General features: G+C 39.1%; 1 protein-coding gene across 1 annotated transcript in view; it reads right to left on the minus strand.

Annotated features, from left to right (window-relative positions):
• The window catches only part of EGF (epidermal growth factor), an 87,238-nt gene that overhangs the window by 10,307 nt on the left and 52,749 nt on the right, over positions 1-24,182 (minus strand). Inside the window, 11 exon segments of the mRNA XM_040238377.1 lie at positions 4,310-4,446; positions 5,774-5,884; positions 5,887-5,895; positions 7,881-8,006; positions 9,045-9,160; positions 13,291-13,332; positions 13,334-13,409; positions 16,410-16,574; positions 17,284-17,451; positions 22,313-22,536; positions 23,902-24,006. Coding sequence (XP_040094311.1) covers positions 4,310-4,446; positions 5,774-5,884; positions 5,887-5,895; positions 7,881-8,006; positions 9,045-9,160; positions 13,291-13,332; positions 13,334-13,409; positions 16,410-16,574; positions 17,284-17,451; positions 22,313-22,536; positions 23,902-24,006 — 1,279 coding nt within the window.

The raw sequence follows: 24,182 nt of genomic DNA on the forward strand, positions 1-24,182 counted from the left end.
GAGTTTTCAAACAAATGTTTGGCCAGATTGCAATCAATATAAGTCAAAGGAAGGAAGAATTTGAAAGCAGAGTCTTTTACTTGAGACCAGGTTATAAAAGAATGTGAGTAGCCTCAGAACAGGAAGCAGAGGAAACCATTTTTCTTACCTTTTTTCTTAAAAGTCATAGATCCAAAAGGTCTCAGTGGTAATAAGAAGTACTTACTTGCTTTCTTCAAGAGAGAAAAACTAAGTGGAGGGAAAAGAGGCATTCACCAACATCCTGCTGTTCATTAGTGAAATTGTTACTGGAATTATTGTTGTTCATATGGGGCTTCCCTGGTGGCTCAGACAGTAGGTAAAGTATCTGCCTGCAATGGAGACCTGGGTTCGATCCCTGGGTTGGGAAGATACCTTGCAGAAGGGATGGCTACCTACTCCAGTATTCTTGCCTGGGGAAATCCCATGGACAGGGAAGCCTGGCGGACTACAGTCCATGGGGTCTCAAGAAGTCCAAGGCAGAAGAGGGGACAGAGTGACTAACACTATCAGCAATCAACACAGGCTATGAACTTTTATGTGAAAGTAAATGAAACAATGCTGCCATCTACTGGGAATGCATGCTTCCAGAACATCTCAGGATCTTGGGTAGAATTAATTATTCTTTGAAAGAGCATAAACTTTAAAAATAGTCTATTAAACATTTTGTGATGCTCACTTGTTAGGAATTTCTTCCCCTTGGCCCTGGATCCACTAACTATATACCCATGCCCCCACTTTATTCCAGAAGGAGATGAAGGAATGAATACACAGAGAACTGACATCAGTCCCCATGATGGGAAGAGGCAGCAAGGGACAAGCTTTAGATGAATCATGCATCTACTGGATGGGTGAAGCCCCAGAAGAGATCTCAAGTCTAGTCCTAGTTGTACCTTGAGTTAGTCATAGGAGCTTTCACAAGTCACTTTCAGAGACAGAAGGGAAAGAAACTAGCATTTGTTATACACCTTATGTTTCTGATACTGGGATAGTTAGATAGCATCACCGACTCAAGGGACATGAATTTGAGCAAACTCCAGGAGATAGTGTAGGACAGCGGAGCCTAGCGGGCTACAGTCCACGGGGTTGCAAAGAGTCAGACATGACTTAACAACTGAACACTGGGCACTTTTGTTTTGTTCTCAATGGTAGGTTTCCATTTTACAGATGAGGAAAGTGAGATGCAGGGGAGTTACATAATTTGTACCAGGTCACACGGCTAGTGAATGGCAGTTTTGATTCAAATGGTTCTCTGATTTCAAAGTCTGTATTCTTTCTACTACATTGGGCCACATCCAAAAAGAGTTTTAAGTTCCATGCACCTCTGGAAAACTGTTCTTCTAGAATTGACTCTGCAAGAACATGTACAATCTGAGTATAGGACCCTTGGAGGACCATCCAGTTATTCCTGGCTTTCATGATGCTGTTTTAATTCTAACTGTCCTTGGTTATACACATCCACTATTAACACCTAGCAGCCATTTTTAAACTGGTGGATATTAACAGGCCACACCTCTGATCCTCTCAGAGATTGTAAAGTCTCAAGTAATAAGTCAAGCACATGAAAAGAGGTCTGGAGAGCCAAGCAGGCTGCAATATCAAAGGCTTTAAGGCCCAGAGCAATCAGCCAGCATTTCACAAGGGCAGGCCACACATCACTAATTTTTAGGTTTTGACTAATTCCTCTCCTACATTAAACAGAAAATTTCCTAGCTGAATAAGCTTGGTTCCATGGTCAAACAATTTCAAGTTCTGGACTAAACAAAGGTCAAAAAGACTTTTTCACATGTTGTGGTGCCCATGACTCAAGAATTGAAGGCTAGTGTATGCGGCATTTCTTAAACTGGGCCACACAATCCTTTTCTCGTGACACATTTCACAGCACCATAGTTCAGGCAACTAGAGGCTGTGGGTTGGTTCAGAGCCAAACCAGAATAAATAAGGACCTCTTCTGCGCTCAAGAGGTTTGGAGTCCTCTGAGAAACCCCTGAGCAGGGGCCCTCTGAGGAGGCCTGTGGGTGTGGAGACTTCCGGTTCTCATATCCTCTGCATCCCCAGGGCAGCTGGGAGTTCCTACATCTGTGAGGGGAGCTTCCATTGCCTCCAAGCAAGGAAGGAAGAACCTTTACTAACCTGCTCACAACATTGTGAACAGTCTGGGCTTCCCAGGTGGCGCTAGTGGTAGAGAACCCACCTCCCAGTGCAGGAGGTGCAGACGACCCGGGTTCAGTCCCTGGGTCAGGAAGATCCCCTGGAGGAAGGCATGGCAACCACTCTAGTATTCTCGCCTGAAGAATCCCATGGACAGAGGAGCTTGGTGGGCTATGGTCCACAGGGTCACACAGAGTTGAACATGACTGAAGTAACTTAGCACTCATGTATACACGTGCAGAATGATGCCTGTGAGATGTTTCTAATAACCATTGGACTGGGAAGCACTCCCTAAAGATGTTTGCTTTTTATGGAATTAAAAATACAAGGTGAGGTCATTGGGGCACAGAAGGACGGAAGGGTTGGACATCTGATAAATCCATGTTTTTATCAGATATAGAATTCAAACACAAAGTTATGACCCAGATTAATGGGAACTCTGGTGATATTTTAAATATTGCTTTTGATTAAAGGTGCTTAAATTTAAGTATTAGACCCAGTTTAATCGTCATTTTGTAGCAACTCGTATTTAAAATATTATTAGAGGAATATGATATTTTCATCAGGTTTTAATGACAGGAATGAAAGCAGTGTGCTAAAGAGTGTTCACAAGTCATTTAATGAATTGGTGCTCTCAGTTCCAAGTGAAATTAATGTGCTAACTACAATACATAACTCTGCAGTACCCTTCTTCTTCTTCTAATGCCTTTAATAATCCAAAATTAAAGTGTCAGAGAGAAACATAAACCATTGCTAGGATACTTGTTTTCATAATTTCATTACTGGGAATAATAAAAAGCCATGAATAGATGAAAACAATTTGATCCTTATTATCAAAATCAAGATGATTATCATCAAGTACTAAATTTATCTTAGGTTAGAAAACCACAGCATGAAATATGAATATAAAAACAGATTTCTATTAGGACTGAGTCATTTTTGCTAATATTCACGAACATTTTCCACTATTTTTGTCAGGATGATGTGATTTCTAATGCAAGGCCATATTCTTCAGCACAGAGTATAATTTATTGTAGTAATTTAGACTATGTTTCTACTAATTATTATTAATAATCAAAGCTTTTAAGCTTTGAGCATCTACTCATGAGGATCAAAGTATTCTCTCACTCCATCACTGCTGCTGCCGCCGCCAAGTCGCTTCAGTTGTGCCCGACTCTGCATCATTAGGCACAGAGAAAATTATCACTGAGTCAGGAGGCCAGCCAGAAGAGACCTATTTATTTTTCAGTATCTATGCATTCCCTCAGATTGCCTTCAGATTATGGAAGTTACTAAAAGTAAGATTTGATACAGAACTAGATCTTCTGGGTGTGGTTTTACTAAAGACTGAGGGGCACGGTTTCTGAGCGAGTGTGGTGGGAGCAGGTTGACCCACCAAGACCATCATGGTAACAGAGGGAGAGCAAAGGCAGCCATGGCTGCATTTACCAGCTGTTAACAACAAAAATGTAAAGAACAGCTATTAGGGTGTAAAGGGAGAAAAATGGAAGCCCAGTGTGACTCTATGTAACACTTCTTAAAACTTCGAAATGGAACACTGATGCTCTCCATCTATTTGGCATAAAATAGAAGTTTTAAGAAATTCTCTCAGTTTACTTCCCAGACTGTACCAGTAGTAACAGCAAGTTATTTAAGTCAGAGGGGAAATCACCCAATTTCTTAAATTTTATATTTGCCACTGACACCTGGGGTGTCTGTGAAATATTCAGAAAGAGTGTAATACACACATTATATATATATATATATGTAAATAACAGATTTACATATGTGTGTGTGCTCAGTCATGTCAGACTCTTTGCGACCCCATGGACTGTAAGCCCACTAGGCTCCTCTGTCCATCTCCAGGAAAGAATACCGGAATGGTTTGCTACTTTCTCCTCCAGAGGCTCTTCCCTGACCCGGGCACGGAATCCCAGTTTCCTGCATCTCCTGCAAAGCAGGAGGATTCTTTATCGCTGCACCATGTGGGAAGCCCAGATTTACATATATAAATTACATATATTTTTCACTATGGAAAAGTTTAATTATAGAAAAATCTCAATATAAATTTTCTGAATTCACTAAAAGTTATGGACTGCAATATCATATCTCTGCATAAAAACAGTTTGACTTAATTGCAGAACAGGTTGGCAATGCCAAAATATATACAGATACCACCACTGAGGCAGTACCCTTCAAAATTCGGGGAACATTCAGGGAAACAATTTTTCAAAAAATTGTGTCCATTCTTCCCAAGGTGAGACAGTGGAGTAGAGTCTAGAAGAATCAAAGGCATTTCTTTTACTTTCTGAAGTGACTGGAGTCTTTCAGATATCAGCATCAGGAACTAGTTTCTGTGAACAATTTGTCGTATGGAACAATAATTTCACTTTCTTAACCAGACTTTATGGAATTTGCTACGGAGTCAGCCATTTTGCTTGAGGTTCAGCACTATTTGACATAAAGTATATTGGAGGCAAGTAAGAGAATGGTCAGTCCTAAGAACATATGAACCCTGAATACAGATCTCATTATAAAAGCCATCTGTCATATAGAAACATACCATGTAAAACAAGTTAGCTTAAGAGGGTCTCACTGAACCACCGTCTCTCTTCATGGCTTATAAACCACCCACCATTATATAGTCCATTACCCCCAGTTCCCTGAGAGTCTCAAAATTTTATCCCACAGGATACTTGCTTCTAAAAGCAATTTAACTTTCAGGGGAGCCCTCAAAGACAGGACTAGCAACTTTGACAGACAGGAAATGTTACCATAACAGAGGAGATGCCCAAGTGGAAAAGTCCCTTTTATTGAATGGTTCACTGCTCTTTAAAAGAAAAACATTAGGGTGTGTAGCTGACTACATAAATATTAGGAGTCTTTCAATACCTCTAAGAAGAGAAAATTATTTGAGAAAATAATACACTAAAAAACCAGAGCCCCAAACAAGTGCAGAATTTTCCTTTTTCAGGATGTTTCTGCTTGCAGAACTGAGATGGGTAAATGGCTGGCAGTGACTCAGCTGATTCTGGCTTCTGGTGTCTTTGAAGCCAACTTTGGCTTCAAAGCCACCCTCCAACCACCCCTCCCCATTCTGGAGTGCTGATGGTGAGAAGGTACTGCTCTTGCAGGGGGAGGGTTCAGGAAGTAGAAATGAAGTACAATTAACAATTTTAAAAGTTCTCATTCTGCTCAAGAAATACTGACTTTTTAAAGTAATACTTTAAAATCCTTGAAAGTGATTCAAAATGCCAGGAGTCCAGACATCCTCCCCAACCTGTCTAGCCTGCCAAGTTCTCCCAGCGGCCCCCAAAATCAACATTACAAAGCAGGACATTAGCTGAATAGTTAAAGAGAACCACCTGTGTTCTCACCTATATTGCATTGTGAATAATGAAAAAGGATTTATTCCAGATGCTATTAAATTAAGAAAACTTGAACCATTTCATTCTTGACCCCCATCATCAATCTAATCAGGAGGGGAAACTCACCAGCCTGATTGAACCAAATGATTTCTCGATGCTCTAATGAAAACACACTTAAGTAGAGTTTTTTTGGAATCAAGTCCCTCCCCTTGGATCCAAACCACCCACCAACCTACCAGGGCAAATCTGTCCAGGCTCAGACAAGTCGCCAGCACACATGCAAGTGTAGTTTCCCTCCATATTTGTTCAGGTGGCATTTTCCCCACAGCTGTGCACATCCATTCGCACTCATCAATATCTGCCAGGAAAAAGGAGTAGGAAAGAGAAAAGTGAGGTGCAGAGGAGATTAGAGGTTCATATAGTAATTGAAAAACCCAATATTCTGGAAAAGAAGCACCTTCAATTTGTGTCATGATACATGTTCTCAAAGCTCTGTCCATTTTTAGATTCAAAAATTCTATTATCCATGTTGGAAAGAGAGATGAACTGGGGTGCATACCCATGCAGGTAAACTCCTGATGTCAGGCTTGAAGCTTCTCTACTGCTTGGAAGGAAAGGAAACCTCCCAGCACAAATAGCTTCATGGGAAAGTTGGAGATGGTAAACTATCTCTAGGTAAACACTTAGAAGTTCAGATCCTATTAAATAAAACATTTTTGCCTTTTTAACACAGATATAAATGAAATCATCTCTTTCTTTCCCAACTACCCATCTTTTTTAGTCTCAGTTATCACCACCGTAACCTTTAGGTCCTTGCTCTCTTCAATTTTCCATTGCTGTAAGAGGAGTAGCCTTCCTACCTTCCCCATATCCCATCTCTCCCCTACTCCTCTCCTAAGCATCAGTGCCACATTGATCTTCCCCAGCCACATCCCCCATCATTGCACCACTGACTCAAATGCCTAATAAAATGTACTCATGCGCCCAGGTTCATCCAAAATAATACTTCCTCCACGAAGTCCTTCCCAATACCTCAAACAGGTATTTCTACCTATTCTAAACTCCCACTTCATTTTTAGTTCTCTTATGATGCACATCTTTCTTCACTATTTATCACAGCTGCATTGATTTTAGATTATATTCTAAAGGTGGGGGACAGTGCAGAGAACAAAAACAAGCTCACTGTTCCTATGTGGCCTGAGGACTCCACACCAGTCAGGCAGGCTGGGCCACAACGCTCTGCTACATGAAAGGAGGTATGTGAGTAATAGAGTGGGAATCCAGAGTATACTGACTTTAAACATCCAAGAAAGTATACCTTCCTTTTTCTTCAAAGTAAATGAAATATAAAGCCTGTTTGTCTAAATTATCTATGAGCCTGTTTAATTAGAGCAGTGACATTTTCCTGACTGACAGCCAAATATGTGCTTAAAAGAGCATTTACAGATGTTTGTGGACTCCACAAAACTAATCTGATAAAGGTCTGATTTAAATCAACCAGATCCAGAAAATTGGTAATTATGACTGATATTTCATCTTTAACCTCAACATGTGGGAGAAAGCAGTGCCATTTCAGTTTTTATCAAGGCATCTGCCTCTCACCGTGAAAAGATTTTCATGTTTTCAGAAGGAAAAGAAAACACTGGAAGAGACATTTTAAAGCCCCATAAAACTTGAGGTAACTATTTTACTGGGCCAGGATGGCTTCAAGTCAGGTCTTCGCTTGTATAGTGATGCTGTGTTATTGACACCTGGAATGGAACATGAAATGCACTAAGTGAACTCCCAACCCAACCAGCCACACCCAGACCTTGGAAGAGGATGGTGATTGTGAAAGAGGTCTTAATCATTCGTTGCATATATTTAAATGTCAGTGGCTTGAACTGATCAAGAGCCAGCCAGCAAACCCTTTCATAGACTCTTCACGCACAGCAGTGACCTCCAACCAACCCATGTCAGCTCTGAAGTTCACCACAGTTCAGTTGCCAAATTCAGTGACAAAGAAAATGCTGTCCAGTTTCCCCCATGATGGCTCAAAGTATGCAGTATTGATCAGGTACTGATGTCACTCAACCGCCAGAGAAAGAATTAGAAGGGTAAAGGGGAAAACAGCCTCTGCAGAGAGTAGGTGCTAAGTAGTGCGGTCATGGCCAAAGGGCACGGACTTGACTATTTACCAAGAATTGAAATATGTCAGTTTGAACAGATCACACTACTCCCCTTTTCAACTTAACACGTATCACCACAGTTATACCCTGTGTTTCCTCAAACCGCCACACCCAGCATTCAGTGATTCTCCAAGGCTTGCCCCTACCCACTTCCCTCCACACACAGCTTTCTTACCCAGACAGTGGATTCCATCTCCCTGGTAGCCTTCTGAGCACTGGCAGACATAGCCACCTTCTGTATTGACACACTTGGAGGAAGTGGGAGGGCAAACTAAGAGACCCATCTCACATTCATCTACATCTGTAGGCAAAACAATGAGCTAGTGAAATATGTACGCAATCCTGGTATAAATTACTGTAGTAGGAAAGTGAAAGCGTTAGTCGCTCAGTTGTGCCCGACTCTCTGTGAGCCCATGGACTGCAGCCCACCAGGCTCCTCTGTCTATGGAATTCTCCAGGCAAGAATACTGGAGTAGGTAGCCAATCCCTTCCTCCAGGGGATCTTTTCAACCCAGGGATCGAACTCCGGTCTCCTGAATTGCAGTCAGATTCTTGACAGTCTGAGCCACCCAGGGAAGCCCATAGTAGGAAAGAATAGTATAATCTTACATACACTCATCTAGCCATTTATAGGTACTGTTTGCAAACATAATGCAAGCCCTGCATTTGGACCTAAAGTTCATTTCCGAATCAATTTTCACAGATTTCTCAGTGTTTGACTAGCTAAGTATGTGTAAGTAAATCACTTTGTGCCAGAGTTTCAAACCATAAGAACATTTACAACAATGGCCATCAAAATAAAATAGAAACCTACCTAGCCTGGATGGGAGGCGAGTTTGGGGGAGAATGGATAGATGTATATGCATGGCTGAGTTTCTCTGCTGCTGTGCACCTGAAACTTCCACAACATTGTCAACTGGCTGGACTCCAACATAAAATTAAAAGTTAAAAAAAGAAACCGATCCAGCAAAAACCTATTTAATAAATTAAAACTTATGACCTAAGCCTTTGAGGGGAAAAGTTGTTTTTCTTGGAATTGGGGAGTTTATAAATTTGACTTGAATTCACATTCATGCTTCTAAAGCTAATTATAAATTCTTCTCCTTAATATCAACTATATACATTATGGAATTCTAATATAAACTCAATGTATTAGAGCATATACTCCATGTTTCATTTTTTTCTATTCATATATCCACTGCCTTTTAGCTAATATCAAATAATTTACTCACACCTGAGGATAACATAAATCCTTCTGCAGATTTTGAGTCAATACAATCTGAGAGAATCTTTTTTATTCACTGTTTTCCAGATATGTGTATTTGGATTTTGCTCTTACCAGAACATTGTTTTCCATCTCCAGCAAATCCTTTCAAACACTGACATGTGACATCCGCTCCCTCTGAAACACACTCAGCCCGTGTAATGCATCCCATGGCATCAGTCTTTATTATTTGCAAACAGCAAGAACCCTATCAGATTATTTTCAGATCTCAGAGGAAAAAAAATGGACTTTAATGCTTTGCATTCCACAGAACATTCTAGAACTTCTTTTGTCAAGTTCTGGGACAGGTTAGCCTCCAAACAGAAACACCATGTTGATCTGTAATCTGTATCTATATCAAAGGGTCCACAAGCCATATGTTTCTGTTTACATGCTCTCAACAAATCTTTAGTCTTAAAGAATTATGTGGTGTTCAAAACCCTGCTGTGAACTTATTTGCGATTTTTTAAAGAATTTGCAAATTTGAACTATAACATTTCTAGGAGTAAATGGACTCAAATTTTTTAAACTGTATTGCTTTATTTGAGAATTCCCAACCATCATGAAAGGCTCAATATATCCTTATCTCCCAAAGATAATAAGCAGCAAGTAGGTCTGTGTACCAACATGGCAAAGAGATTTCATCATAAAAATATTTACTGTCAATTTACTAAAAGTATGTTTCATATATAATAGAATATGTATGTCAAAAATGTATGTTTTACTATCAAGATTTATGCTGTGACTTGCAAACCTCTAGGCACTTTTACAGAGTCATGAACCATACAAACTAAATGCTGTAAATGGATCATTTCATTTCATACTCCATTGAAATGCAAATGCCTCAGGGAACAGAGTTGCCTGTTGAGCCATAAACATGAGCAAGTTTTTTTTTTCTTCCTTTAGCTACTTATGTATGAAATCATTCTCCAAATGCCTCCTCTCTGTTGGAGTTGGGGGTATCTGACATACCACAACAGGATATAAACTATCTTCTGTCTTTTCACTGGTAAACGTGCTCATCTGAGTACAGAAGAGGTCAAGAAACTCTCCAAAGTTGCCCATAAATTAAAGAAAGTTAAATGATCTTAGTAGGATTCAAGTCCCATTCGAATGCAGACATCGGGTAATTGCATTTGACTTGCTTAGCTATTTGAGCGAAAAGATTTCTTTTGTGGGAATACATGCCTTTCATGCTTGCTTGGTCACCTCCTATCACTCGTGACTCTTTGAGGTGGATAAGTTCAGCCTAAATCAATTATCCATTGGATTCAGCATTTATTTGGAAGACTAGCTCCCAAATCACAGGCTGTTCAGAGCGTATGGTGGACAGCATCCAATTACCCAAAACATTTTAAGTCACTAGCAGAATTAGAATATGATTCAGGAATTATTTGGTAAATTGCAATCCCCCAGGCAATGAAAAGCAATTGACATGCATTTGCATTTGGGGGGTAGGCCATAGCCAAAGTTCTTTTTGCCACCCTCTGGCTCCAGAAGGAAAGAATGCCTGTGCTCCACCTGCCTCCTCTCTAAAATACAGTGACAGTTTCCATCCAGTCTACTTCACATGGTTGTTTTAAGAACTTGAACAAAAAGTGATAACATTTTGAGAATTTTGAAATATACATGTCTAGATAAGGGTGATAAAGGAGAAAAGCATTGTGATGGCCTGTATCAGAATTAGCCTTATCACACTAGAAAAGACTCTGCAGTCTGTTAGTAAAACTAACAAAATTAATTCATTCCAAAATGCCTACTATGTGTCAGATCCTCATGAGGGCCAAAAATACAGTGGTGGAGGATATAGATGAGAGTTCTGCTTTTTTACATGATTAATTACTGAAGTATATGAGCACAATCAAAAACAGTACTGGGTTCCAAGAGGGCTGAAACAGCTCTCGTATTGCCTGGTCAGGAGACTAGGAAAGTCTTTCTGAGAAAGAGCATATTATGTTGAGATATGAAAGATTCACAGGACTTGGTGGGGAGGGGGTTAGAAAGAGCACTGTAAGTCAAGAAAACAACACCTGCATGTTACAGGCAAGGCCTATGTAATGGAAGAAGGCCATCAAAAGGGGGGATAGAAGGGCACAAACTAAGGCTGATGAGGTGGACACAAGATAGTTTCTCCAGGGCTCAACAGGCTACATTAAGAATTTTACATTTTAGTCATGAATTTATAAGAATTTGTGATTTTAATAAATTTGACAATGAAACTTTTTATGATTGAATCGCTTTGCCATGTGGTACACAGATCTACTTGCCAGATATCATTATGTGTCTTTGGGGAATAAAAACATATTGACCTAAAATCTAATATAAAGTTTTCAAACTCTTTATTATAGCTACTTGCTTGAAATGAAAATTTCACTACAAAACATAAGTAAGACCTCTTAACCTCACACAGGTAAAACTAAAACTTCACAGGCTAAGACAAAATAGAATAGAATCCAGGAAGGAAAGATGAGGCAATTCACCAGGACAACTTCGTTTATTCTGCAGGAGGCAGAGTACAATCTCTAGGTAGGAAGCCAAACATAGCCTATTATATATATATTCCACATCTCTGGCCATTTTGTCACTCACTCATTTCACCCATGGGGCCTAGTTTACCATCTGTCATTCACCTTGGTTTTTGAGTCCCCCATACATTAGGCTTTCAAAATATCTTCTATCAGCTTAGAGGAAGGTTCTCTATACTGCTAATATTTATTATCGCTACTGTTTTATTCTATCATATTGTCTCTGAATCAGACTGTGACTTTGGAAGCTGGGGCTGCATTGAGCTCAGCATGCTATCATCAGCACATAGCACAGCGTATGGCAAATAAATAGTCACCAAATGAATAATATTCCTAACACAACTATGTTTCCAGTACTTCTTTTCTTGACATGAATTACTGATAAATACTCAGTCATAATTTTCAAAATCTTTCATCCAGTCATTAACTTAATAATATAGCTTAGTTTTAGTTTTCAAATCTGTAAAATGAGATATTGTGATAAGGGTCAAGTTAGAGAACACATTTAAAGGATCTGATAAACTCTAAAGCTCTGTATAAATTATTACTAAAAATATTCACCTCTTTGTATTATATCAAAAATCACACTGATAAATTCCTATGAAGAGGGGTAAGAGGTTCCAGGGCCTTGTTAACTATAGTTTGCCAACCACAAAAGTTGTGGTTGAGTATATATGAGGTCCTAATATGGAGTTCTCCAATTGATGTTTAAGCCACATACTGTGTTAAAATGAAGATTTACTCAGAAATACAAATAAATAAAATGTTTCAAAGCAGAGCTGCACTGACTGAATGGCAGAGACCTAGAATGAAGAAGAGGTGGGGTTTGTAGGAGCTTTAGGGCTGAGCTAAGCCCTGTTTGAAAACCACTACCTTCATGAGTCGGAGAAGGCAATGGCACCCCACTCCAGAGTCTTGACTGGAAAATCCCATGGACAGAAGAGCCTGGTGGGCTGCAGTCCATGGAGTCGCTAAGAGTCACACACGACTGAGCGACTTTACTTTCACTTTTCACTTTCATGCATTGGAGAAGGAAATGGCAACCCACTCCAGTGTTCTTGCCTGGAGAATCCCAGGGACGGGGAAGCCTGGTGGGCTGCCGTCTACGGGGTTGCACAGAGTCAGACACAACTGAAGTGACTTAGCAGAAACAGCAGTGGCTTCATGAGTGAACAGAGTATAAAAGAATTAAGTTCCCTAAAGTTGTTACATATTGAATACATTCTTTAGCATCTTGGTGATAAGTGTACAATATAGAAAAATAAAACCTAACATTTGTTGTTTGTGGACTTCCTGGAGCAGCTGAAGCAAGCAACCTATATTTGCTTATCAATTACCATCTGCTTTTCACAATGGTGGAAGTAATGCTAAATGGGTCAAATACCAAAAATACTAGGCATGGATGAGGATCCACTCAAACCAGTTCAGTTCAGTCGCTCAGTCTTGTCCAACTCTTTGCGACCACATGAACCGCCACACGCCAGGCCTCCCTGTCTGTTCTTACCTATTTTTCACTTTTGCCTCCAAGTTAGATTTCTTTTAAAAAAAGAAGTCCAACAACTCTCATCAAGTAAAGATCATGTCCAGTCTAATATGGAGCCATCTAACATGGCAAACCATTGGGAAGAGATGGACCAAAGTTCGAGTCCAAAGTCTGGCATCACTCACTTTGTACAGATTTAGTCAACATTAAGTTAAGAGAGATCATTCAGAATTTCGAATTCAAATTCAAATTTTGAATAGCTTCCGAGGAAACTATTGGAACCAAAGCTGTAGCAAAGATCTCCTGATTCATACCTGACACCATGATCTCGGCCACTAGCAGGTGCTGAGACTCTCATGTTATAGTCAAGCTCTCTGCTGCCGGCTAAGACGTCCAATGGTGTGACTTCACCACTCAGATTGGCTCCACTACCTATAGAAGGCCAACAGATACACTTAGTTTACCATTTGTGATTTAAGAAATGTTTAGTTAATTTATATTTATGGTTGCTTGTTGGTTATGAGTTCAGACTCGTACTTAGAGTAGGAGGATTCAGAGAAACTCGCAGGATCTAGCTTAGAAAACCCTCTCTGCCACACCACACCCTCTCAGCTTCCCTCCATGCACTTGAGATTGAGGGTGGGGAGAGCCAGGAAGAAAGAGAGGACTCTTTTAGGTACTGGCATAAATGGTAAAAGTAGAATACCAAAATCCTTATGCACAGAATCAGCTCATAATCACGGTTTGTCATTATGGAGGACAAATTGACCTCTCCAACCTGCCTTCATAATACACTTTCTCCTTCAGGCTGCTGTAGACACTTACTTTAGCCTGACTTTGCCAGTATTTAGAAATGTGGAAGAGCATAAATAAACCATAACTTAACATAGGCATGGGACCTAAGCAACTCCCCAGAACACAGGAGAAATGGATCCCCTAAAACACTGCGTATCCTCTAAGTGTGGTCCATGGATCCCTGGGGTCTCATTGCATGCCACCTAGAAGGTCAAAACTATTTTCACAAAAGGCAGATAACTCCGTCATTATTTTCACTGTGTTGACCAATGGGGCAAAAGCAATGATGGGTGAAAGTGTGGTGCCTGAGCATGAATCAAGTCACGGGGTCCCCACTGTGACCATGTTCTTTGCTGCCACATACATGCGCATGCATGCACACACACTCCCTCGTTTCACCTTTAAAACCCATGACGGAGCAGTAAAATTCCTAATTTTTAAACCTCTTGACTACAGACTGCTTGCTGTTTAATATCCTGTGTGATGCAATGGGAAGCACACATGAAAGACTGCACAGACTGATCTCATGATGTCTCTCTGGAAGGAAGGCACTCGTGAAATGAACTCTTAGATGTTTGAGCTAAAACTCGCCTCTTTTTTTGCCCACTGAACATGATTTTTACCTGAAAGAATGTTTGATAAACTATGTCGGTAACACTTGAGGATTTGGCATTTTTTCAAAAAGGAATGAAGCTATTCTGTCTCTTCAGGGGAAATTAGCTCACAGTGCTTGTTGCCAATAATAAGACTGGAGTTTTCAACTGAAAAGTACATTTCTACAAAATTTTCCACAAAAAGTTTTTGACAAAATCCAGACACTCAAAGACTTTTCTGATGAGTTTGATAATAACTCATGAACATTATTATAGGTAATTAGTATGACACTCAGAAGATCTGCATAACTCAATCAATCAATATTTTTTACTGACCCAAACACAACAAAATCATGCATAGAAAAAGATTCATGCAAAATATAAAACAAGAATACTGGGTTTTAATATAGCAGAGGACAAGAAGTTCATTGAGATGAGTTCAGATTCAACACTGCAACAGGCTCTAAGAAACTACCATCTGTCTAGTTCTGAAATAATCTCAAAAGAAGATACACAAAAAGGGCATCTGAGAAGGCTATTAAGCAATCTTTCCTTTCCCAGCTCCATGTCTGTCTGAGGCCAGATTTTCTTCATAGGCTCCAACCAAAACAACACAGCAACAGCTTTAACAGAGAGGCAGATGGGAGAATCTGGCTGCCCTCTATGAAGCCAGACATTAAAAATATAAATGTAAAACAATGCCATGCTTCTCAGTACATATTTTTGTTTTGAAAAATAGAGATTTCCTTTTCAAAAAACATGTTCACATATAATAGATTACTGTAACTTTAATAGATATTAGATTTTTCGTTTTAATTTCTAATGTCATAATTCTTAACAGATAAAACTCACACAAAAAAACCTTCAGTTTTTCAATCATTTTAAAAACATAAAAAGGTCCTGAAATCAAAAAGATTGAGAATGGTTATCCTAAGGCACCAATTAATAGATCTGAAAATCCAAAATATCCAGTTCTGTTCCATGGATAAATTAATCCATTTGCTGTAAATCTGTCACCTAACTTATATCATGCCTATTGGATAAACATGAATTTTATAAACATATAAAATAAAATTTAGGTTCTCTCTTATTCGATGTCTGTCAAGAGATGAATCCAAATACACCTTACTTGTCTAGATGCACATTCAAGGGAAGTAAATTAGCACCTCTGGTTACATGTCATATCAGATCTATTCTTCCTCAAAGTCATGTTTAAAATGTGGATCACAAACCTTGTCAGTCTGGATTCCCTGCACTTGTTTGGTATCCTCAACTTATTTATTATAAAACACTTTTCTTTTCATATTAAGACAGTCATGTGGCTGGGGAGTTGTATATGACTGCCTTTAAAAGAGAGGCCATAAAACTTCTGGACAAATGTCTTTGAACATTCCCTGAGTTGGTAAAATACTGGCGTTTATTTCTAAGAATAACCTATGTGTGCATACCTGCTCAGTCATGTCCAATTCTTTGTGACCCCATGGACTGTAGCCCACCAGGCTCCTCTGTCCTTCAGATTTCCCAGGCAAGAATATTGAGGTGGGGTGCCATTTCCTACTCCAGGGGATCTTGCAGACCCAGAGATCAAACCTGGGTCTCTTACATAATAAATGGGGGGCTGAAGCATTGGAAGACTTTGAATGTTATCTTTGTTCATTAATTTTACAGCTGAAAGTGAAAGCTAAAATCACTCAGGTGTGTTCAACTCTTTGCGACCCCATGAACTATAGTCCACCAGGCTCCTCTGTCCGTGGGATTCTCCAGGCAAGAAGACTGGAGTGGGTTGCCATGCCCTCCTCCCAGGGAATCTTCCAGACCCAGGGACTGAATCTGGGTCTCCTACCATCAGGGAAGGGAGGCCAGTTGAATTTGATTTGTAATGAGGAGCTGAAACTCATCAGAGAGAGAGAGAGAGAAAAAAAGACAGTTGGCATCCCTAAAAGTAAGGGAGCTTTTTATAACACAAAATATTAAAAATCAGCACAAGCACAGGAATCAATATAGAAAGATATTCCTGAGCCAAAGTAAGATAATTCAGCTGCACAGTTTGTCATAATATCTGCCAATATCCGATGGCCATTGAGAGCCAGACACATTTTTCCATCTGGAGCTTTCACAAAACCTTCATGACACAAACACTGAGCAGTTCCAAACCTCTCTTTGCAAATATGTTCACAGCCTCCATTTTCATGTAAGCAGGGATCTGCTCCTAGCAGGGAGAAGACACGCATTCACAGATGGGCTTGGAGATGAAAAGGTTGCCGCTGATGCAAACTACAGCATACAGCTTGGGGGAGAGACACTGTATCTAAGTGGAGTTTATATCAAGAGCTATTTCAGGAGAGTTCCTGTGAAGAGCCACTGGTTCTCAGATAAGCTCAGAAAGATATTACCTTATGAGTATTTATTGAATTTAGCCAGTACTTTTGTTCGAGAAGCTATTTGGGAAGATAGGAATCAGATTTCCTGACTCATCATCCAGTCAAACTGACAAAGGGTGATTCAGAAAGAAGAGTTACAATGGAAAACCAAGCGGCTTTTACATTTTGCTCTACCTACTCCTGGCTGAAGCTTACTCACTGGCATTCTCAGGAGGTGGGGAAAAGCCCAATGTAGGTAGAAGCTTCCGCTGCAGGCTTCTAAACTTCTCCCCCAGCCCATCCCTGCTCCTGGCTTAATGCCTTTAACCCAACTCTTTGAAAAGGAACAAGTAAGTAAAAACTAATTAGGAGAAGAAAAGATGAGCGTGGAGAGATAAAGCCCAAATTCATTACTTTTGTCTTAATTTAAACAAAATTCAAGTCTCAGGAAATCTTAACATCTACCCAAATTAGTGAGAATTGCAACACCCCCCTCCCTTCCCTGCCATCAAACAATTTAAAGAGTTGCAGATGCCAGTGAAAGAAAGACCAGTGTACCTGGTTTTGCCAAAGGATGAACTACAACCAGAGATGAGGGCTTCAGCCTGCTGCCTCAGAGATGTACGCTATCTTTGCCAGTCCTCTTGTTCGTCCTTATTATCGATGGCATAGTCGAATCAGAGAATCACACGTGATCTTCAAACACAGCCATAGCAAATGGGTGACCTGGAAGCAGTCAAATCCATTACAAACATCTTGTTTTTATAATAAATATTTTTCAAAGGACAAAGAATACCCAATTCCTACACTAAATCAATTGTTTAATAAGCTGCTAAGCAAATAGGAAAAGGAGTACATCACGGCTGTATATTGTCACCCTGCTTATTTAACTTATATGCAGAGTACATCATGAGAAATGCTGGGCTGGAAGAAGCACAAGCTGGAATCAAGATTGCCCGGAGAAATATCAACAACCTCAGATATGCAGATGACACCACCCTTATGGCAGAAAGTGAAGAGGAACTCAAAAGCCTCTTGAGGAAAGTGCAAGAGGAGAGTGAAAAAGTTGGCTTAAAGCTCAACATTCAGAAAACGAAGATCATGGCATCTGGTCCCATCACTTCATGGGAAATAGATGGGGAAACAGTGGAAACAGTGTCAGACTTTATTTTGGGGGGCTCCAAAATCACTGCAGATGGTGACTGTAGCCATGAAATTAAAAGATGCTTACTCCTTGGAAGGAAAGTTATGACCAACTTAGATAGCATATTGAAAAGCAGAGACATTACTTTGCCAACAAAAGTCCGTCTAGTCAAGGCTATGGTTTTTCCAGTGGTCATGTATGGATGTGAGAGTTGGACTGTGAAGAAAGCTGAGCACTGAAGAATTGATGCTTTTGAAGTGTGGTGTTGGAGAAGACTCTTGAGAGTCCCTTGGACTGCAAGGAGATCCAACCAGTCCATTCTGAAGGAGATCAGTCCTGGGTGTTCTTTGGAAGGACTGATGCTAAAGCTGAAACTCCAATACTCTGGCCACCTGATGCGAAGAGCTGAGTCATTGGAAAAGACTCTGATGCTGGGAGGGATTGGGGGCAGGAGGAGAAGGGGACGACAGAGGATGAGATGGCTGGATGGTATCACTGACTCGATGGATGTGAGTCTGAGTGAACTCTGGGAGTTGGTGATGGACAGGAAGGCCTGGCGTGCTGTGATTCATGGGGTCACAAAGAGTCGGACATGACTGAGTGACTGAACTGAACTGAAACGATGTTATGAGCCACCCACATCAAGGAGAACCCATGGGATGAAGAAACCTGTTAGAAGGGGAGCCTGGTGGTACGAAGTCCTAGCAAAGCCTGTTGTCACTCAGCATTCAGAGAGTGAGAGAATGTGGGTGATTGACATAATACCACCAAGAAGAAGGAGACCTGGGCAGGAATGTTTCCGTGTTCAGTGATTCTATCACTACTTATAGACTAAACAACTTGACTGTGTAAGTTATTTTCCTCCTCTTTGTCTTAGGTTCCTTGTCTTTTTTTTTCCAGAATTTTTTTTTTTTTTTTACTGACTTACATAATGACCAGTAGTGATTTAGAATTGGCACTCCTTTTAATAAAAAACAAGTTGCTGTTAGGACTATATATCTGCCTACCCTGCAAAGATACATTCTTCTTAAGCTAATTTAGTACCAATTGGAAGCCAACTTTCCCTTTGCAATATTGTGAGGAGTATTTTGACTCTTAACTGGAGCTGAAATGGGAAGATATGGTTTACCAAAAGTAATATAAAGTAATAAGGCATTTTATTTTCCTTTTTAAAAAAATTTTTAGCTTCCTTGTCTTTTGAATGGCAGTAATAACTAGTAGACTAAATTCACAGGTTTTTGTAACATTTTTAAAAAATCTAAGGTAACTGAGTAACAGTCTCCTCAAATTCCCATCTCCAACACATTTGCAGGCGGTAAACCCCTACCTCCTTTCCTACTCTAGGACCTTGTTCTGTCAATTACCCCTTTCATTTATTCATTCTCTTCATCTCTCCAGCTTCTTTCCTTTGGCTGACTAATATCTCCAGGTCTCTCCATCTTAATTCCTTCATCCCCTTGACCTCTCTTCTTTTCGTCTCTCTCCTACCCCTTGCAGCCAAGTTCTTTGGAAGTCATTTATTATCTGCTGCTTCCATATTCATGGGTCTAATCAACCCCTCCAAGTGGGCTCTTCCCATCTTACCTCAACTAAACGCACCTCTCCATGCCACTGAAACTGCTCTGATAAAATATCCCAGTGTTAAGTAAGCTGGGAGATGTTCTAATATACTGTCTCAAGTGGTTAGAGGCTACGGCTAAGGAGCCCTAAGCTCGGAAGCTTTGTAATCACTGCATGGACAGTCACATTTCCCAGGCCAGTCGTTTTCGCAAATGAGCAATGGATTTGGTGGACTAGGATGAATGTCTCCCTCTAGTGGCAGCAAACTCAAATGATTAGTCCTGGTGAAACGAGTCTGCGCCCATCATTATTGATGGGGGCCCTTAAGATTCATTTTGGTATCTAGTCTTTGTTCCAAACAAAGCCATTAGTGCAGAAAGGGAACTTGTTACATAAATTTTGTTTTGTTTTGCTTACTGAGATCAAAAAAAAAAAAAAATACCTAACACAAAATTTACCCTCTAAGCCTAAGGCTTAACCCACAGTTTCTGTAGTGTAAAATACATTCACTTTGCTGTACGACCAATTTCCAGAAATTTTTTTTTTATCTTGCAAAACTGAAAATCTATACTCATTAAACAACTTCTTGGTCCCTGCCCAGCTAGTCCTTTGCAAACCCTATATTACTTTCTGTTTCTGTAAGTGTGATTATTCTATTCAATGAATACCTTAAGTTAACAACATTTGTCTTTTGTAAGTGTCTTATTTCATTTAGCCAAACTTCCCTGAGGAAATGGCAGTCCACTCCAGTATTCTTGCCTGGAGAATCCCATGGGCAGAGGAGCCTGGCCGGCTACAGTCCATGGGGTTGCAAGAGTCGGACACGACTTAGCAAATAAACAACCTCAAGATTCACCTATGTGGTAGTATGTGTCAGAATTAGCTATAGTTTTTCATCACAAACCCCTAACTAGATATCACCTTTCTTATTGTCTACAGGAGAGCTACAATTGTGTGTTAAATAAAGAATGAATTCCTTCAAACTTTAAATGAAAAACCCTGAATTGGTTGTTGAGATGCTACCATTTAAATACCGGCAGGTGGCACTATAATGATGAGAATGGTTATTTAGATATTTTCATACCAAATTATTTGTATTTGTGAACGTATTTAATAGGAAGTTGCATTGGTCATAGAGTAGAGCAATGCAAATTATTTATACAATATCTGCTATACTTTTCGGCTCAGAATATGTGTCTTTACATTCTAGTAAGGAATTTTCAAATCCCTTTATATATCAAAGCTATACATTTACATTTATTTGGGAGATTCATTTTTTAACAATGTGTGTCGCCTTACTAGACTTGGTGACTTCACAGGAACCATATTGTACCCTCCACTGTATCTCTGCTTCCTACAAGATTCTATAAATATCTGTTGGGCACATGGATGATAAAGCCTATGATTACATACATGTGAAGTATGTCAATTTTTAAGAAGCTTGGAAGTAGGTAGAATTTTAAACTATATTTATCTTGATCTGTTTAATGTATAATACAAATCTAGAAATTCATTATCAAAGGGCAAAATTAATACCTTATACAAATTATTAGTTTTGTTAGCTCTTTCCTAGAAGAGAGAGACCATGTTTTCTCATCTTCTCAACCAAACAGTTTCTAAATTTCTGAAGCATCTTTTAACATCTCCCTGGCCTTTATTCTGGCATCCAATCTGTTACTAAATCTTCTGTTTTTCATTCCCAGTGTTTTTTTGTTTTTTGTTTTTAATACTCTAATCCTCCATTCTACTTTTAAATGGCAATGTTCTAGTTCAGGCTTTTATTAACTGTTGACTAACAACTGCTGTAACCTCCTAACTCATTCCCTTCTCTCCAAATTCCAATCCAACCTTTGTACTGTTACCTACGTGGCTATCCTGATATACCAATTTTATCAGATACAGTTCCTGCTCAAGAATTATGCAGTGGCTCTCCAGTACCTTCAGAATGAATTTCAGTTAACGTATTCTGGCAGGACTATAAAGACCAAATATATACAAAGACCAAATTTTGCAGCCTTATTTCAAATGATAATGTTTTATCAGCATTTGTTTACCACATGGTCCAGTTCAAATACTGTCAAAATGAATCCCTTACCGTTACATCATCTCATAACCATCTGTACTTCTAACAGATATCATAATCAACAGTGTTTCAAAACTATTTATGAAAATACATGACATTCTATGCAAAATCTGAAAATACAATAGAAGGGAAAATTTATTAATCTTTGCACAGAATGGCTAAAGGGAATGTTATCACTTGTGAAAATGACATTTTATAAAACATAAGAAATGATAACAGCTGAACAATTTCTTTAAAAACTTGTAAAGTGTTTAATATTTTCATTCTGCTTTTAAGAAATCTTGGTAAAGAGAAATGATAATGCAGCACTGTATTTTAATCTAATATTACAATGTTAAAATAATCTCCATAGCTTATAAGCCCCTGGAGAAATCTGTTAGCCTGTTTGTTTCTATTCCTTTCTCATCATGTGTTTAAGGGTACGTGTGTGGGTATGGGGAGGGGGTGGTGAGTGTATGTGAGTGTGTGTGTGAGTGTGTGGGGGGGGTGTTAACATTCATCAACACTCAATCAAGTTAAAGAAATCACCCATTCCAAAGCCTTACCAGGGCTTCCCTGGTGGCTCAGTGGTAAAGAATCCACCTGTAATGCAGAAGCCACAGGAGACACAGGTTCGATCCCTAGGTCAGAAAAATCCCCTGGAGGAGGGCATGGCAACCCACTCCAGTATTCTTGCCTGGAGAATCCCATAGACAGAGGAGCCTGGCGGGTTACAGTCTATGGGGATGCAGAGTCAGATACAACTGAAGTGACTTAGTATGTATGCACGCATACTGGCAAAAAGACAATCAAAGCCTTACCTACATCCTTCTGGGCAAGTCTTTGGCGTTTTGAGCCATCCAAATTGGACATTTCAATCACAGACTGCTTGGCATCGCACCAATACAACTTGTCAGTTAAGTAATTAATTGCTATTCCACTGAGCCAGACCTGATCCGAGCTAGCTATAACCAGTCGGCCACTGCCTTGAAGAGAAGAACTTTCAATTCGTGGATTAATTCCCATATCAGTCCAGAATAATCTCCTTTAATCAAGAAAACATATAACAAATAAAATTTGCAAGGAAAAAAATCTTTTACTCTTTTATTATTAAAAATAATGTCAATTGCTTTAGGATAAACTAAAGTGGTACACCAAGGAATACAGAAAACAGCACTGTATGCTGGACAAATAATTTTCAAAATCAAAAAATCATCTTCTCTATGTACAACAACTTGGACAGAAAATACTGAATTTAAGCTCTGATAATTAGATAAAGAGGAATTATTCGTTTTATTTTATTTTTAATTATTTATTTATTTATTTTTTATTTTACTTTACAATTCTGTATTGGTTTATTCATTCTAAAAAATGTAGTATATTGTATATTCAGTTCAGTTCAGTTGCCCAGTCGTGTCCGACTCTTTGCGACCCCATGAATCGCAGCACGCCAGTATATTACAAATATACAAATACATCAAAAGTTTTTGAGTTCATATTCTTATTAGTATTTTACATTGCAAAAGACAGTGGAATATTGCTAGTCTCTCCCTTGGCTATACATATGTAAAATTCACTGGTTATGCAAAGTTACAACATAAAGGGAAGAGCATATTTATCTATTATCCAGTTTTATATGATAAACTTGGTTAACTTGGTCAGTTTTAAGTTCTATGAGTCAGGTGCTAAGAGTTTTTTGAGTTCAATATGGTTCAATATCTTTTCACTGTTCTAATCACATGGCTAGCTCCAAATTAATGATATATTTTCCAAATTAATGATATATAGTTTACCGTTTTCTATAGATCATCATAACATTCTCATTATAGATAAAATAGTGTTGGTTTTTATCTTCAATTTTTAACTAGGAAGGATTATTTATTCTCTTAATTCTCTAAACATAAACCAACACTTGTCATCAATTCACAATTAATAACTAGAGCCTTCTAATCTTTCACAATTTCTCTTTCCTCTCTTTCAATCTAGGACTGACCTATCACTGCAACGCATGATTTTTCTGAAGAGAATTCATAAGCCATGCAATCCAAATATCATCCTCTCGGGGAATAGCATAGTTTTTAAAGAAAGTACAGAATGTAGTGGGCTTATGCTTCATTGATTAATGAATCACAACCCATTTCTTTTCAAAAAGAAATTGAATTTGCTTAAAATGAAGGGTTTTCTAAACAATAAAATTTTATACAAGAAAAGTAAGTCAAAAGACATTAAAAGGAGGAGGAAGTCATGCTAGCTATATAATTTCCAAACATTTGAACACATCTCATGGATTTTCTTGGTTTCTGATTCCACTGATTACCTGAGATCTTAAGACAAATTTTAGACACTAGCACATCAAACATGAAGTGTTCTATGATCTCTGCAAAAAGGGCCTATTTTCACAATTACTTACTTGGCTATTGGATGAACAGCAATTCCTCATGGCTGAGAAATGCCCTCCTTAATGATTATTTCATGATACTTTCCATTTAAATCACTCCGTTAAATGAGAGATTTCCTAAAATGCATGTAAAGGGGCTTGTTACGCCAACTTTACTTTTTAAACAAAAATACTTTCTCTGTTGCTTACTGAAGAGCAAAATAGGCATTCTAAACTACCCTATCACACACGTGCACAAGCACATACACATTCTCATACACAAGTCAGGAGAAACGCTCTCATAGTTTGTTTTT

The sequence above is a fragment of the Oryx dammah genome, unplaced genomic scaffold (genome assembly GCF_014754425.2).
Source record: "Oryx dammah isolate SB20612 unplaced genomic scaffold, SCBI_Odam_1.1 HiC_scaffold_3, whole genome shotgun sequence".
NCBI classification, from domain to species: domain Eukaryota; kingdom Metazoa; phylum Chordata; class Mammalia; order Artiodactyla; family Bovidae; genus Oryx; species Oryx dammah.